At 39.4% G+C, this 13,526-nt stretch overlaps 1 protein-coding gene and 1 long non-coding RNA gene across 2 annotated transcripts; one reads left to right on the forward strand and one right to left on the reverse strand.

Moving 5' to 3' along the window:
• Nucleotides 1-1,644: 1,644 nt before the first annotated feature.
• Nucleotides 1,645-2,574, forward strand: LOC100484407 (olfactory receptor 4A47-like). The gene has a single exon (XM_034645874.1). The coding sequence runs from the start codon at nucleotides 1,645-1,647 to the stop codon at nucleotides 2,572-2,574; it is 930 nt and encodes a 309-aa protein (XP_034501765.1).
• Nucleotides 2,575-12,093: 9,519 nt separating this feature from the next.
• On the reverse strand, nucleotides 12,094-13,520 carry LOC117796706. Its single transcript, XR_004621351.1, has 4 exons — nucleotides 13,365-13,520; nucleotides 12,931-12,963; nucleotides 12,745-12,792; nucleotides 12,094-12,582 (listed from the first exon to the last, which is right to left on the reverse strand). It is a non-coding gene; the product is annotated as an uncharacterized LOC117796706 (long non-coding RNA).
• Nucleotides 13,521-13,526: the final 6 nt, after the last annotated feature.

The raw sequence follows: 13,526 nt of genomic DNA on the forward strand, positions 1-13,526 counted from the left end.
ATGTAATAAAAGCAACCTTCTGAATAACCAGAAGGCTCCATGGAGAAAATGGATAGAGAGTCGAATGAAATTAATATATCCTCAAGTAATAATGCAGTTTTTTTGCCCTCTCTTGTCAAACTGGATGACAGAAAAATTCCGGGTCCCTGTGAATGAGTAAACTGTTCTTTCAGATCGTGGATATGCCTACACAAGGTAAGACAAGCAAGAAATAGTAGAGACCAGGCTTTGCAATTGTATGACTTATCTTTATTATGTAAAAGTTAGATCACTTTGAGATAAAGCAAACTTGCATTCTAATCCTAGTTTTTATCACTTAAAAACGTGTGTGCTGGTGATGGGTGGTGGGGAGGGCACGTATTGCATGGTGCACTGGGTGTTATACGCAACTAATGAATCATCGAACTTTCCATCAAAAACCAGGGATGTACTGTATGGTGACTAACATAATATAATAAAAAAACACTCAAACAAACAAGCAAACAAACAAAAAACGTGTGACCTTGGAAAATTAATTATTTGACCTGAGCTGCACTTTGTTCAACTGTGAAATGGGGATTACCGTTCCTGTTACTGTAAGGTAAAACGTGATTCATTAAGTTGTGAGTGAGTGATTGGAATCCACTGTGGTATCCTGAGCAGTGGAGTGATGCATCCGAATCAGATTTAGAAAGGATTATTTGGCAGCATCCGGACAACAAACTGGTGGAGGCCAGAATGCAAGGCAAGGGATGTGACTTGACCCTAGTGCAGTGAGAGAGAGGAAGTGGGGGTGGGGGAATGGTCATGTTTGTGATATATTTTAAGGAGGGTTAAAAGGATTTGTTAAAGGTATCAATATGTGGTATGAGAGCAAGAAAGGCATGAAGGATACTATGATATTTCTTGTCTGAGCAATGATGTGGAAAGTACCATTTAGTGAGCTGAAAACACTTATGTTTATTGTGAAAAATTAAAGATTTAGTTTCATAAGTCCTGAAATGATATACAATTGGAGATATACACAGATTTAGAGATGCCGTATATGTGAAGTTTAAAAATTAAGGGAGAGACATAACACTGAAGTGCTTTCCCATTTATTGGTCAGGAAAAGGAGGTCTATCCAACAAAAGACCCTAAGAAGGAGGTCTCAGTGAGGGAAGAGGCAGTTGAAGGCAGTGACCTTCCATTCCTAGTTTGATCCACTCTGAGCATGTCAGTTACCCTAAATGGGTCTCAAGTGTTTCACTTCTTTGACTTTATAAACTGTGCACCTTTGCGTGGAATTCTCTTGCCTTCTTTTCTTGTCCTTCCTCTTTTCCTTTGAAACTCAGCTAAAGCATTGCCCCTCTGGAAGCCTTCCTTGACTGATGTTTGGTAATATATTCCTACCCCTGATCTTCTCATTGTGTGACTATTTTTATAATGGCACTTATTTCATTGGTAATTATTATGTATGCTATCACTGAGTGTAGGAAACCATGACTTGTTCAACTGGAAATTATAACATCTGTTACACATTTGACCCAAACAGATACTCCTTTCATAGTCTTTTAATTGAATGAGTCAATAAAAAATTAATCTTATAATGCATTTAAAAGTTTTCCCCCTTGTTTTGTAGATCACCTGATTCTAATATGTGAAGTCAGCTCTTATGCAGACTAGATGGAATCACAAAACAATGTGACTTACTTTGTCCTCTTGGGCCTCACCCAGGATCCAAAGGAACAGAAGGTCCTTTTTGTTATGTTCTTACTATTCTATATTTTGACTGTGGTGGGCAACTTGCTCATTGTGGTGACTGTAACTGTCAGTAAGACCTTGGGCTCGCCCATGTACTTGTTTCTTGCTAACTTATCATTTATGGATGTCATTTATTCATCTTCCATTTCCCCCAGATTGATTTCAGACTTGTTGTTTGGGAAAAATACCATATCCTTCCAATCTTGTATGACCCAACTGTTTACAGAGCACCTTTTTGGTGGAACAGAAATATTTCTTCTGCTGGCGATGGCCTATGACCGCTATGTGGCCATTTGCAAGCCCTTGCATTATTTGGTGATCATGAGGCAGTGGGTGTATGTTATGCTGCTGGTAGTGTCCTGGGTTGGAGGTTTTCTGCATTCAGTAATTCAAGTTAGCACTATTTATAGACTCCCATTCTGTGGCCCCAATGTCATTGATCATTTTTTCTGTGACATGTACCCCTTACTGAAACTCATCTGTACTGACACGTATGTCATTGGCCTGTTAGTGTTGGCCAATGGGGGAATGATCTGCACTATTGTGTTTGTGTTCTTGCTCATCTCTTATGGTTTTATCTTGCACTCTCTAAAGAACCTTAGTCCAGAAGGGAGGCGGAAAGCACTCCAGACCTGTGGTTCCCACATCACTGTGGTGGTCTTCTTCTTTGTTCCATGTATTTTCATGTATGCAAGACCTGCTAAGACCTTCCCTATTGACAAATCATTGAGTGTCTTTTATACAGTCATAACCCCCATGCTGAACCCACTGATCTACACCCTGAGAAATTCTGAAATGACAAATGCTATGAAGAAGCTCTGGGGAAGAAATGTCATATCTCTTAGTAGATAAGTGTTTTATTCACCATGAAGAGAATTATTTTACATTAGATCCCATTTTCTAAATATGCAGAAGTCTTCTTAATATGATTCTGACACTCTTTATGTCAAGAGGATAAGATAATTAGAGAATGAGCAAGATGACTGTGCTATAATAACATTTCCCTTCTTGCTAGAATGTAAGGTCTACAGTTTCTTGTAGATCACTTTATTTAGAAAGGTGTAATGCCTTAATCTCAAGGAGTCAACAATGGGTAATGATTTAGTGAGGAAATTTTCATATGATTACAGTAAGTTTTAATTAAGTTATGTTTTAAATTTTTTTTCTGAGACATTATTTTTCATTAGATTCTTGTCATTACAGTAATTCTTTTTGTTATACTCTTTATAATATTTAATGATGGTTAGACTATCTTCTTTATTAAATTTCTGTTGCCTTAGATATAATAAGTGTTTCTATAAGAAAAATTGAAGTGTGATGGATAATAATAAAGAGTAAAAGAGCAAATCTTACACAATTGGATAACATGTTGAATAAATTACCTACTTTTCTCTCAGCATGGTCTCTACTCCTCTTCCCCAGCATTAGTCACTTAATCTGTTTAAGACTCATGAGGGAACAACTTTACAAATGCACTTGGATTTAAATATATCTATGTGAATTTTTCTCTGTGTATTGACATGTTTGCCTTTATTATGCAACTTCTTTTTTTAAATAAACTTTTATTTTTATTTTTAATTTTTAATAAAAGTATATTTTTAATTTTTAATAAAAGTATAGTTATTATACAACATTAATTTTTAATTTTTAATAAAAGTATAGTTATTATACAACATTACATTAGTTTCAGGTATATAATATAGTGAGTCAGAAATCATGTACATTATGAGATGCTCATCATGATAAGTATGGTTTGATGTGTTACCATACAAAGTTGCTACATTGCTTTTGACTGTGTTTCCTATACTGTCCTTTTCATTCTTGTGACATATTTATTTTATCACTGAAACTTTGTGCCTTTCATCCCCTTCACCTATTTTGCCTGTCCCTTCATCCCCCTCTGCTCTGGCAACCACCAGTTTGTTCGCTGTATGTATGAGCCCATTTTTGGTTTTTGTTTGATTGTTGTTGTTGTTGTTTTTTAAATTCCACATATAAGTGAAATCTCTTGCAACATTTTGAAGATGTTCCATACCAGTCCATGCAGATCTCTTAGTTTTTCTTGTAGTCCATATACTCACTTATAAACATTTACTAAAATAAATGTATCCATTTTTGTTCATATTATTACTAACCTTTTTCTACAAAATTTTTTGCAATAATTATATGTTTTTGAACATGTGCAAGTATGAGTTCCTAGGAGCAGAATTGTTGATATATGTATTTGAATCAATGATCAGATAGTTAAATGTCAGCATTCATAGTTATTATTAAACTGCCATCCTTGAAACTGTAGTTGTAACTAAACTACTGCTCACAGTCTGTGAAAGTATTTGTGTCTCGTTCTCAACAATCTGTACCTGATAAATATTCATGGCATAAGCTAATCTGATTAAAATATAATCTTTTTCATATTATTGAGTTTATCTTTTCATGTTTAATATGATTTGTATTTCTTTTTCTGTGAATCATCTATTAATGCTTTTACATATTTCATTCAATTGTTGATCTTTCTTCATACTAATTTTTATAATTGATTACATTCTGAAGAAATGATCCCTTTACTGTTATGTATGTAACAATTATCTTTCTGGCTTGTGATGTGTTTTTAACTTTTGTATAGTCTATAGAATGATTTTGGCATGCAAAAAATGTTTTTAAATTTTAATATTTAATTTTGTTTTGGGTTTTTATCCTGATTTTAAACTTTCCCCACTTCACTCATACCAAAATATTCTTGAACTATTTTTTTGGCAGTTAATTTTTAAAGCATTTTTGAGGTTGTATGTCTTACATTAAAACTTTTGACCCATCTGAAATTCATTTTGATATAGGAGTTGAAGACGGATGTAAGAATAGTTGGTTTTCTAAATATCAGGGTTGTTTTTTTTTTTTTACATTTGCATATTTTTTCTTTTTGCCATTGATCTGAATCCTGACTCTAACATTCTAAAATCTTGTTTTTATTTGGATACAAATCAGGACTCACTTCTGTTTCATTCATCTCTTTATTCATGTCCCCATTGATACACAATGTAATTGTTTTCATACATAACATATTTGTGTTACACATAGGTTTGCAGATGGCCACATGGATGCTCAGCAAAGACTTAAGCCACACACTTCCTTAAAGAGATGGTTTTTCCTTCAGCGAAAGTGCCAAGCAGCATTTGAGGGGTCATGGATGAACAGCAGATATCTAGAAGGGATGAGTCACACAGGCAGAAATTGGAAACAGTACCAAAGGTCATGAAAGATGACTTGTTGAATGAAAAGACCTGATCATGGATAGCAGTTCTCAGTACTGGAAAACTTTAACTCTTCCTAAATTAATCTTCTTAAAAATAATAACCGGGGTGCCTGGGTGGTGCAGTCATTAAGCATCTGCCTTCAGCTCAGGGCGTGATCCCAGCATTATGGGATCGAGCCCCACATGGCTCCTCCGCTAGGAGCCTGCTTCTTCCTCTCCCACTCCCCCTGCTTGTGTTCCCTCTCTCGCTGGCTGTCTCTGACAAATAAATAAATAAAATCTTTAGAAAAAAAATAATAACCGACTTTTGTTTTGTAACTAAACTATTTTAAACTTATTTTAACTTATATATAACACATCTGTTTTATACATGTTATCACATATGTGATGAGATGAGCAATCCTTCATTACTATTCCTTTTCAGATTTATGCCTATTCTTCCATATTACATTTCAAAAACAAGTTTAAAGTAAATAATTTTACATTGAAATATGATAAATAAGTTTAACATTAAAATAAGGTGATAAGTTAAAAGAAATTTAGAATAGTTTAGTCACAAAAGAAGTCATATATTATTTTTAGGAGATTCAAATTAGGAGGATTAATTTAGAAGAGTTTTGTTTTTTTAAAGATTTTATTTATTTACTTATTTTGAAAGAGAGAGAATGCACAAAAAGCGGGGAGGGGCAGACAGAGAGGGAGAAGCTGACTCCCCACTAAACAGGGAACCTGATGTGGGGCTCCATCCCAGGACCCTGGGATCACAACCTGAGCTGAAGGCAGATGCTTAACTGACTGAACTATCCATACGCCCCTAATTTAGGAAGAGTTTACAGCTTTCCAGTACTGAGAACTGTTATCCGTGAGTGGGTCTTTTCATTTCATCTTTCATAACCTTGGGTACTGCTTCCATTTTCTGCCTGTGTGACTTGTGCCTTCTACATATCCGCGGTTCTTCATCCATGACTCCTAAAATGTTGCTGTAGGAAAAACCATCTCTTTCAGGAAGTGTGTGACTGATGTCTTTGCTGAGCAACTGTGTGGCCATCTGCAAAGCCCTGTATTATGAAATCATCACAAGTGACAGGGATATGGCTTCCTCTTTCAGGTGACATGTGCTAGAGGCTTTGTCCTTCCAACCATTCAGGTCCTCTTCACAGTGTGGCTGCCTGTGGTGGCTCCACTGTCATAGACCATGGCGCATGATGTAAACCTTTGCCTGAAACTCATCTGCATGGACACAACTTGGTCTCTTTGTTGTTGTCAACTGTGGGTTCATCTGCCTGTGAAAATTTTCCTCTTGATGGTCTCCTAGCTGGTCTTCATATGCTCACTGAGGACCTGTAGCATGGAGGGGAGACACAAAGCTGTGTCCACCTGTGTCTCTCACATCACTGTGGTGGTCTTAGCATTGTGTCCTGCTTATTTATATATTTGCACCTAATCACCACCTTCTCCACTGATTGAGCTGTGTTGAAAATATCCTGCCATTCCTTCCTGGCCTGTCAGGTCTTTTTGGACAGGACTACTGGCAGCCTTATGTATCTATCCTTCCTTGAAGGTTAAGGCTCTCTTGTCCTGAGCTGTTTCCGCAATTTTTTCTTTATCTTTGTAATTTCCAAGCTTCAGTATATTCTGTCAAGGTGTTGACTTATTTTTATTGATTTTGAGGGGAGTTCTCTGTGCCTCTTGGACTTAAATGCCTGTTTCCTTCTCCTGATTGGGAAGTTATCAGCTATAATATGTTCATATAAACCTTGTGCCCCCTTTTCCCACTCCTCTTCTTATGGGATTCCCATAGTGTGGATATTGCTTTGCTTTATGGAATCACTGTGCTCCCTATGTCTATGTTCATGATCTGTTTTCTTTCCCTCTTCTTTTCATCTTCCTTGTTTTCCATCATTTTATCTTCTATATCACTGATTCACTGTTTTGGTTCGTTTATCCTAATTTTTATGGCCTCCACTTGGGACTGTATCTCAGTAATATCATTTTAAATTTTGGCCTGACTAGATTTTAGTTCTTTTATCTCTATGGTAAGGGATTCTCTAGTGTGTTCTGTGCTTTTTTCTAGCTCAGCTAGTGTGTTTATAATCATTGTTTTAAATTCTAGTTCAGACATCTTTCTTATATCTTTAGCGATTAAATCCCTGGCAGTCAGTACTGCCTCCTGTTCTCTTTCGAGGTGAGTTCCTCCATCTTGTCATTTTGTCTAGAAAAGAAAAAAATGAAAGAAAAAACCCAACAATAACAACAATAACAACTACAAAAAACATACAAAAAACTAGATCCTGGGAGTGTTTTGGTCTGCTTATTAAAAGAAACTAGACTCCAGAATAAGAAGGAAGGCAAAACAATATAATGAAATACTATGACAGGAAACAATAAATAAATATCTATAAGGTACAGATAAAAATAAAATTAAAAAAGAAAAGAATTGAAAAAAATAAGAAAATAACTGAAAAAATAATACTAGAAGACTAAAAAATGAAAATACAAAGAATGCTATATACTGTTTTCCCCGAGCTGAAGCTTTGCAGCCTCTGTGATCAGTAAACTTGGTGTGAGCGAGTTGTTTGTGCTGGTCTTCCAGGGGAGGCATCTGTTGCACTGATTCTCAGGTGGACTTGCTCTAATGGAAATGCTTCTCCAAGGCAGAGGGAGGCAGGGCTTGGTGTAAGCAGCTCTGCACTCCACTAGATGGCACTGTTTTGCTCCCTGAACCCTTTCAGCACTGATTGGTGGGGTGAATATGGCTGCACCCTCTCTCTCGCTCTGGAGCTAAAAATTCAGGTGCCCTTCCAGTGAACCCTCACAGAAAAGCAATCAATCACTTATCTTCCTGGTTTCCATCAGAACTCTATGTTCATCTGGCCTACGACCAAGCATTTTTATTTCAGGCATGTGAGTGAGTTTCAGTACTCCAAGTTTTAGGGACTCCTCGAGGGTGGAGACAAGCTGTTCCTCCTGGGGGAGGGGTGGGATCTCTCATGCTTCTGCCTTTTGCTGGACTCATCCCAGGAAACTTGTCCCAGGTGCCACAGTTTGAAGTTTATGGCAATGCACAGCAGAATGCCAGCACCTAGCCTCATTGTTCTCATGATGGCTTCCCCTGTCCTATGCCTGGGAACCCTGCCACACTCAGTCAGCCCCATTCTTCTTGGGACACTGGGGATCCTGAGACCATGCTGTCATGTCTGGGATTCTGCCCTGCTTCACCACCTGAGCACCTTTAAGCCAGGCACATTCCCCACTGTAGCACACTTCTAAAAGTTCTAATTTTGCACTCCATTTGTTGTTGTTGTTGTTGTTTTTAATTAATTAATAACATATAATGTATTATTTGTTTCGGGGTACAGGTCTGTGATTCATCAGTCTTGCACAATACCTAGTGCTCACCACAACACATACCCTCCCCAATGTCCATCACCGGCCACCCCATCCCTCCCACCCCCCTCCACTCCAGCAACCCACAGTTTGTTTCCTGAGATTAAGAGTCTCTTATGGTTTGTCTCCCTCTCTGGATTCATCTTGTTTCATTTTTTTCCTCTCTTCCCCTATGTTCCTCTGCCTTGTTTCTCAAATTCCACGTATCAGTGAGGTCACATGATAACTGTCTTTCTCTGATTGATTTATTTTGCTTAGCATAATACCCTCTAGTTCCATCCATGTCATTACAAATATCAAGATTTCATTTTTTGATGGCTGCCTAATATTCCATTGTATATACCTACCACACCCTCTTTATCCATTCATCTGTCGATGGATATCTGGGCTCTTTCCATAGTTTGGCTATTGTGGACATTGCTGCTATAAACATTGGAATGCAGGTGCCCCTTCAGATTACTACATTTGTATCTTTGGGGTAAATACCCAATAGTGCAGTTGCTGGGTCATAGGGTAGCACTACTTTCAACTTTTTGAGGAATCTCCTTATTGTTTTCCAGAGTGGTTGCACCAGCTTGCAGTCCCACCAACAGAATAAGAGGGGTCCCCTTTTTCCACATCCTCACCAACATCTGTCATTTCCTGACTTGTTAATTTTAGCCATTCTGAGGTGGTATCTCATTGTGGTTTTGATTTGTATTTCCCTGATGGTGAGTGATGTTGAACGTTTTTTCATGTGTTTGGTGGCCATCTGTATGTCTTCTTTGGAGAAATGTCTGTTCATGTCTTCTGGCCATTTCTTGATTGGATAATTTTTCCTTGGTTGTTGAGTTTGATAAGTTCTTTATAGATTTTGGACACTAGCCCTTTATCTGATATGTCATTTGCAAATATCTTCTCTCATTCCCTCAGTTGTCTTTTGGTTTTGTTGACTGTTTCTTTTGCTTGCAGATGCTTTTTATCTTTTTTTTTTCTTCAGATGCTTTTTATCTTGATGAAGTCCCAGTAGTTCATTTTTTGTCCTTGCTTCCCTTCCACTTCTTATAACACTTTGCAGTAGCCTCGTTAAGCGAGGTCCCTACCTCAGCTTTATCACACTGGATTCAAGTCTCCACACCTACCTTCCAAACAGTAGTCACTTTTCTTAGAAGTGCAGCATTTGTTTTCTCAGATCCCTAATTGATTTCTTGCGTGTTCAAAATGATTTGATGACTATCTAGTTGTATTTGAGGAACGGGACAAACTTAGGTTCCCCGTACTCCGCCATCTTAATTCCTCCCCCTCACATACACATTTAAATGGCTTTTTGTAGGAAGGAAAATGCAAGACATGGTGAGAGAAACATATATTCTCTCCCAAGGGGTAAAGCCAGGTGGCAGATTAAGGAAGTGGTTATCAGCTCAACATAAAGAAAAACTCTCATTGCTGAAAGAGTAGAACTTAAATTTTCCCACCACACACACACACACACACACACACACACGAGTATGTAACACAATGCAGGTGTTAGCTAACGTTACAGTGGTGATCATTTTGCAGTATATAAATGTATCAAATTAAACAGGCTGTACACTTCAATTTACAATATGTTATATGTCAATTATTTCTCAATAAAACTAGAAAATATTTCTGAATCCCTATTCTTTGAAAGTATTCCCTCAAGGATTCCTCACTCCTTGTTTTAAACAACAGATCCCAAGGTGTTTTAATTGCAACTGTATATATTTATATGGAAACATACACACACATACACATATATCTTATAAACATGTAATATAAAAATATAAATTATGGGGGCGCCCGGGTGGCGCAGTCATTAAGCATCTGCCTATGGCTCAGGGTGTGATCCCAGCATTCTGGGTTCGAGCCCCGCATCAGGCTCCTTGGCTGGTAGCCTGCTTCTTCCTCTCCCACTTCCCCTGCTTGTGTTCCCTCTCTCGCTGGCTGTCTCTCTGTCAAATAAATAAATAAAATCTTTAAAAATATGTATATATATATAAATTATGCAAATAAATATAAATATTAAAGCATATTTTAAAATAAATATATGAAATGTAATATATTATTGTTTTAAAGATTCTTTATTTAAATTCACTTTAACATATACTGTATTATTAGTTCCAGGAGTAGAATTCAGTGATTCATTAGTTGCATATAATACCTAGTGCTCATTACATCAAGCGCCCCCCTTAATGCCCATCACCAATTACCCCACCTCCTGCCCCCCTCCCCTCCAGCAACCCTCAGTTTGTTTCCTAGAGTTAAGAGTCTCTTATAGGCAAACAGATACATCTAAGGAGAGGTCGTACTACGTGGATCATCTTTTCAAAACCGTTTTGCGACTCCATAACTCACACAGAGAAAACTCCAAACCTTTCTAATCTTAAAGCCTAGACATCTGACCTCATTTTGACTGCTCTCTGCTCCAGCCACAGTGGCCTCCTCACCCTTCCTTGAACACAAGACATGCTCCTGCCTTAGTGCGTGTGCACTAGAGGTTCCTGTACCTGGAAGAACTTCCCCCAGACATCCTCTTAAATAATTCCTTCATGTCCGTCTGATCTCTCAGAGGTCACCTTCTCAGTGATACAGTAACCACCACAGTAAAGTAGCCATCTTCCTTGTCTCCACACAGGTACACTCTGGGTCCTCTTCTTCCAGGCACTTCCCAACTTCTAACATACACACTTTCCTCATTCATTAGCATACAGTCTGTCCCTTCCTGCCAGAACATATGCCCCACAAGGCGGGCAGATTGAGCCTCGTTTTAGTTCACTGAGGTGTCCCAGATGTTAAAGTAATGCTCCTGTATCTGACAATTGCTAGTTGAATGAATGAGCAGTATAGTGCCCCTCTCTCTTCCAGATGAGCCTCGGGTCACAGCTGTTTGTGGAAGCTACCACTTTTCTCCCCAGTGCTGGTCTCCCCTGTCCGCCCCCATTGCCTCTATTGCACAACCACACCTCCTGCATGCACAGGAAACAATTATAGCTCTTCAGAAAAGTTGTACCTAAGCTTATGGATCATATATTCCAGACAGACATGAATTCAAATCAGACACTGCTTTACCACTGTATGAATTCGGAGTGGAACCAGGTCTAGGATCACTAGATCTATGGGCAGAGGGGCAGGTAGGTGAGCAGAGAAGACAAAACCTAACTGAAATTAAATAAAGATGAGAAATGATCAGATCCTTTCTCTAACTCCAGAATCTGCATTTTAAAAAAGATGAGGAAAAGATGGAAAGAATGATCCAGAACAGACCTAGAAGGAGGAGAAGAGATGAATGAGTCTGAAAATTCATACTGTGAAACCACAGAGACTTCTGTGTGCAGAGGCTCACTGGGCTTTGTGGGAACAATGGGAGGCCATAGGACTCCCATGACTGTCACAGACTCGGGAACACCAGAGGAAAATGAGACCAAAACTCATACACAAGAATAAGAATAGGTCTAATTCTCTATAAAAACAAAGAAAAAAAATCCCACCCAAATTTGGGGGCTCAGGGCCTGATCCAAGCCAGAGCCTAGGCTGACCTGGTCACAGGAAGCTCTTGATGCCCATGGCCTAGAGACAGGTGATGTCTGAGTCCCTGTGATCACAAGTTCTGGTGGGACAAGGTTCCACTGATGGGACTAGGGAATAGCAAAGATGACTCAACTGAGAAGTGACCATGTTAAAGCCCACAATGCACCGAGTACTAACCAGGCACAGTTCTGTCCACACTTGGCTCCTCACAGCCTCTCCTGTTCTACCTACAACAGACTGTACAGCAATTTGGCAGATTCTGGAAGGTTCTCAGTGCTTCCATTGATTTCCTATCTCAACTTTAGGAGTCTTCTCCTTTATTACCACACCAGTCCTATATGACAAGAATAGAAAAAACAAATTCATATCCAGATTTTCAATAGAGAAGTAAAATATTACTTCTCGGGCAAACATGAAGTAAACACAGGGATGGGGATGACCCAGTCATCCCCATGCTGGAACAGGAAAGCATGTCAGGGAAGAGAACACAGATTCGTTTGGGAAGGCGTCATGGAGGGTATCACGTAGGGTAAGGTTGGACCAGTCTCCCCACCTCCTCATATTATGCTAATAGGAACATATACATATTCTGACACCTTTAGCAGATAGAGATGTCTGGGGCTCTTGATGTCAAAAAAGTGAGAGTGTAAACAAATCTTGCATCACTCAGTCCCCTACAAGGCAGCTGGCTCACACTGTGAAAGAAAATAATCATGAACAAATTCAGGTCAATCATGTGCGTTGACATCTCCACAGCCCACCACATGCTTACAATGTCCTACTCAAAGAATCCTCATAACCCAGTCATGTCTCCTCTGCCCCAACCCCTCCCCACTTCAGGCCCTCCAGGGTCTCACCTTTATGAGTCTTGGGAGACACCTCAGAGCCCTAGGCACTGTCACTGCCTGGGGTAGAAAAAACAGGATGCGGTCAGAACCCACAAGAGATGAGACTAAAGGAGGAGCTATGGGGCGGCTGATTTCCCCCATGGGGTCCCATCTACACTATCCCAGGGTCTCAGAGATCACTCCCTACATACTTACTTTCAGCCTGTGAGTAGCTCCCTCCTTTTCCACCTGTGGGAAGAAACTATCATGTCAGAGGCCAGGGAGAAGGCTGGACTATGGTATCCAGAGGAATACCCGAGTCCTCTTCTAAAATGAAGTTTCCAGAACTATTAACTGAAGACTCATGGCTGTATTAGAAAACAGAAAGAAAGGATACGTAGGGGCACTGGACTGGAGGTCAGCTGCTGGGGATCAGGTCCCCCAACACCAGAATATAAAAGTGAAAAATTTGTCCTTCATTTGCACAAGTCTTTACTAAGGAGTGAGGGCTAGCAATTGGTTCCAGAGTGGCCAAGCCCATGTATATAGATGGTACTTCTCATTAACAAGGCAGGACAAGCCTCTACTGAGGGCTTAAAACCTTCCAGTGGGACAGGAAAACTCAGATTCCCCCCCACTCCCTTCTCTACCTGCGTGCTTCTTCCTCCACATCGTAGCTCCAGCCACCACAGCTCCAGTGACCACAAGGAGAACCAGGCCAGCAATGATGCCCATGATGGGGATGGTGGGCTGAGGAGGTGGCTCTGGGAAGGGAAGGGAAGGGAAGGGAAGGGAAGGGAAGGGAAGGGAAG

The sequence above is a fragment of the Ailuropoda melanoleuca genome, chromosome 16 (assembly GCF_002007445.2).
Source record: "Ailuropoda melanoleuca isolate Jingjing chromosome 16, ASM200744v2, whole genome shotgun sequence".
Taxonomy (NCBI): domain Eukaryota; kingdom Metazoa; phylum Chordata; class Mammalia; order Carnivora; family Ursidae; genus Ailuropoda; species Ailuropoda melanoleuca.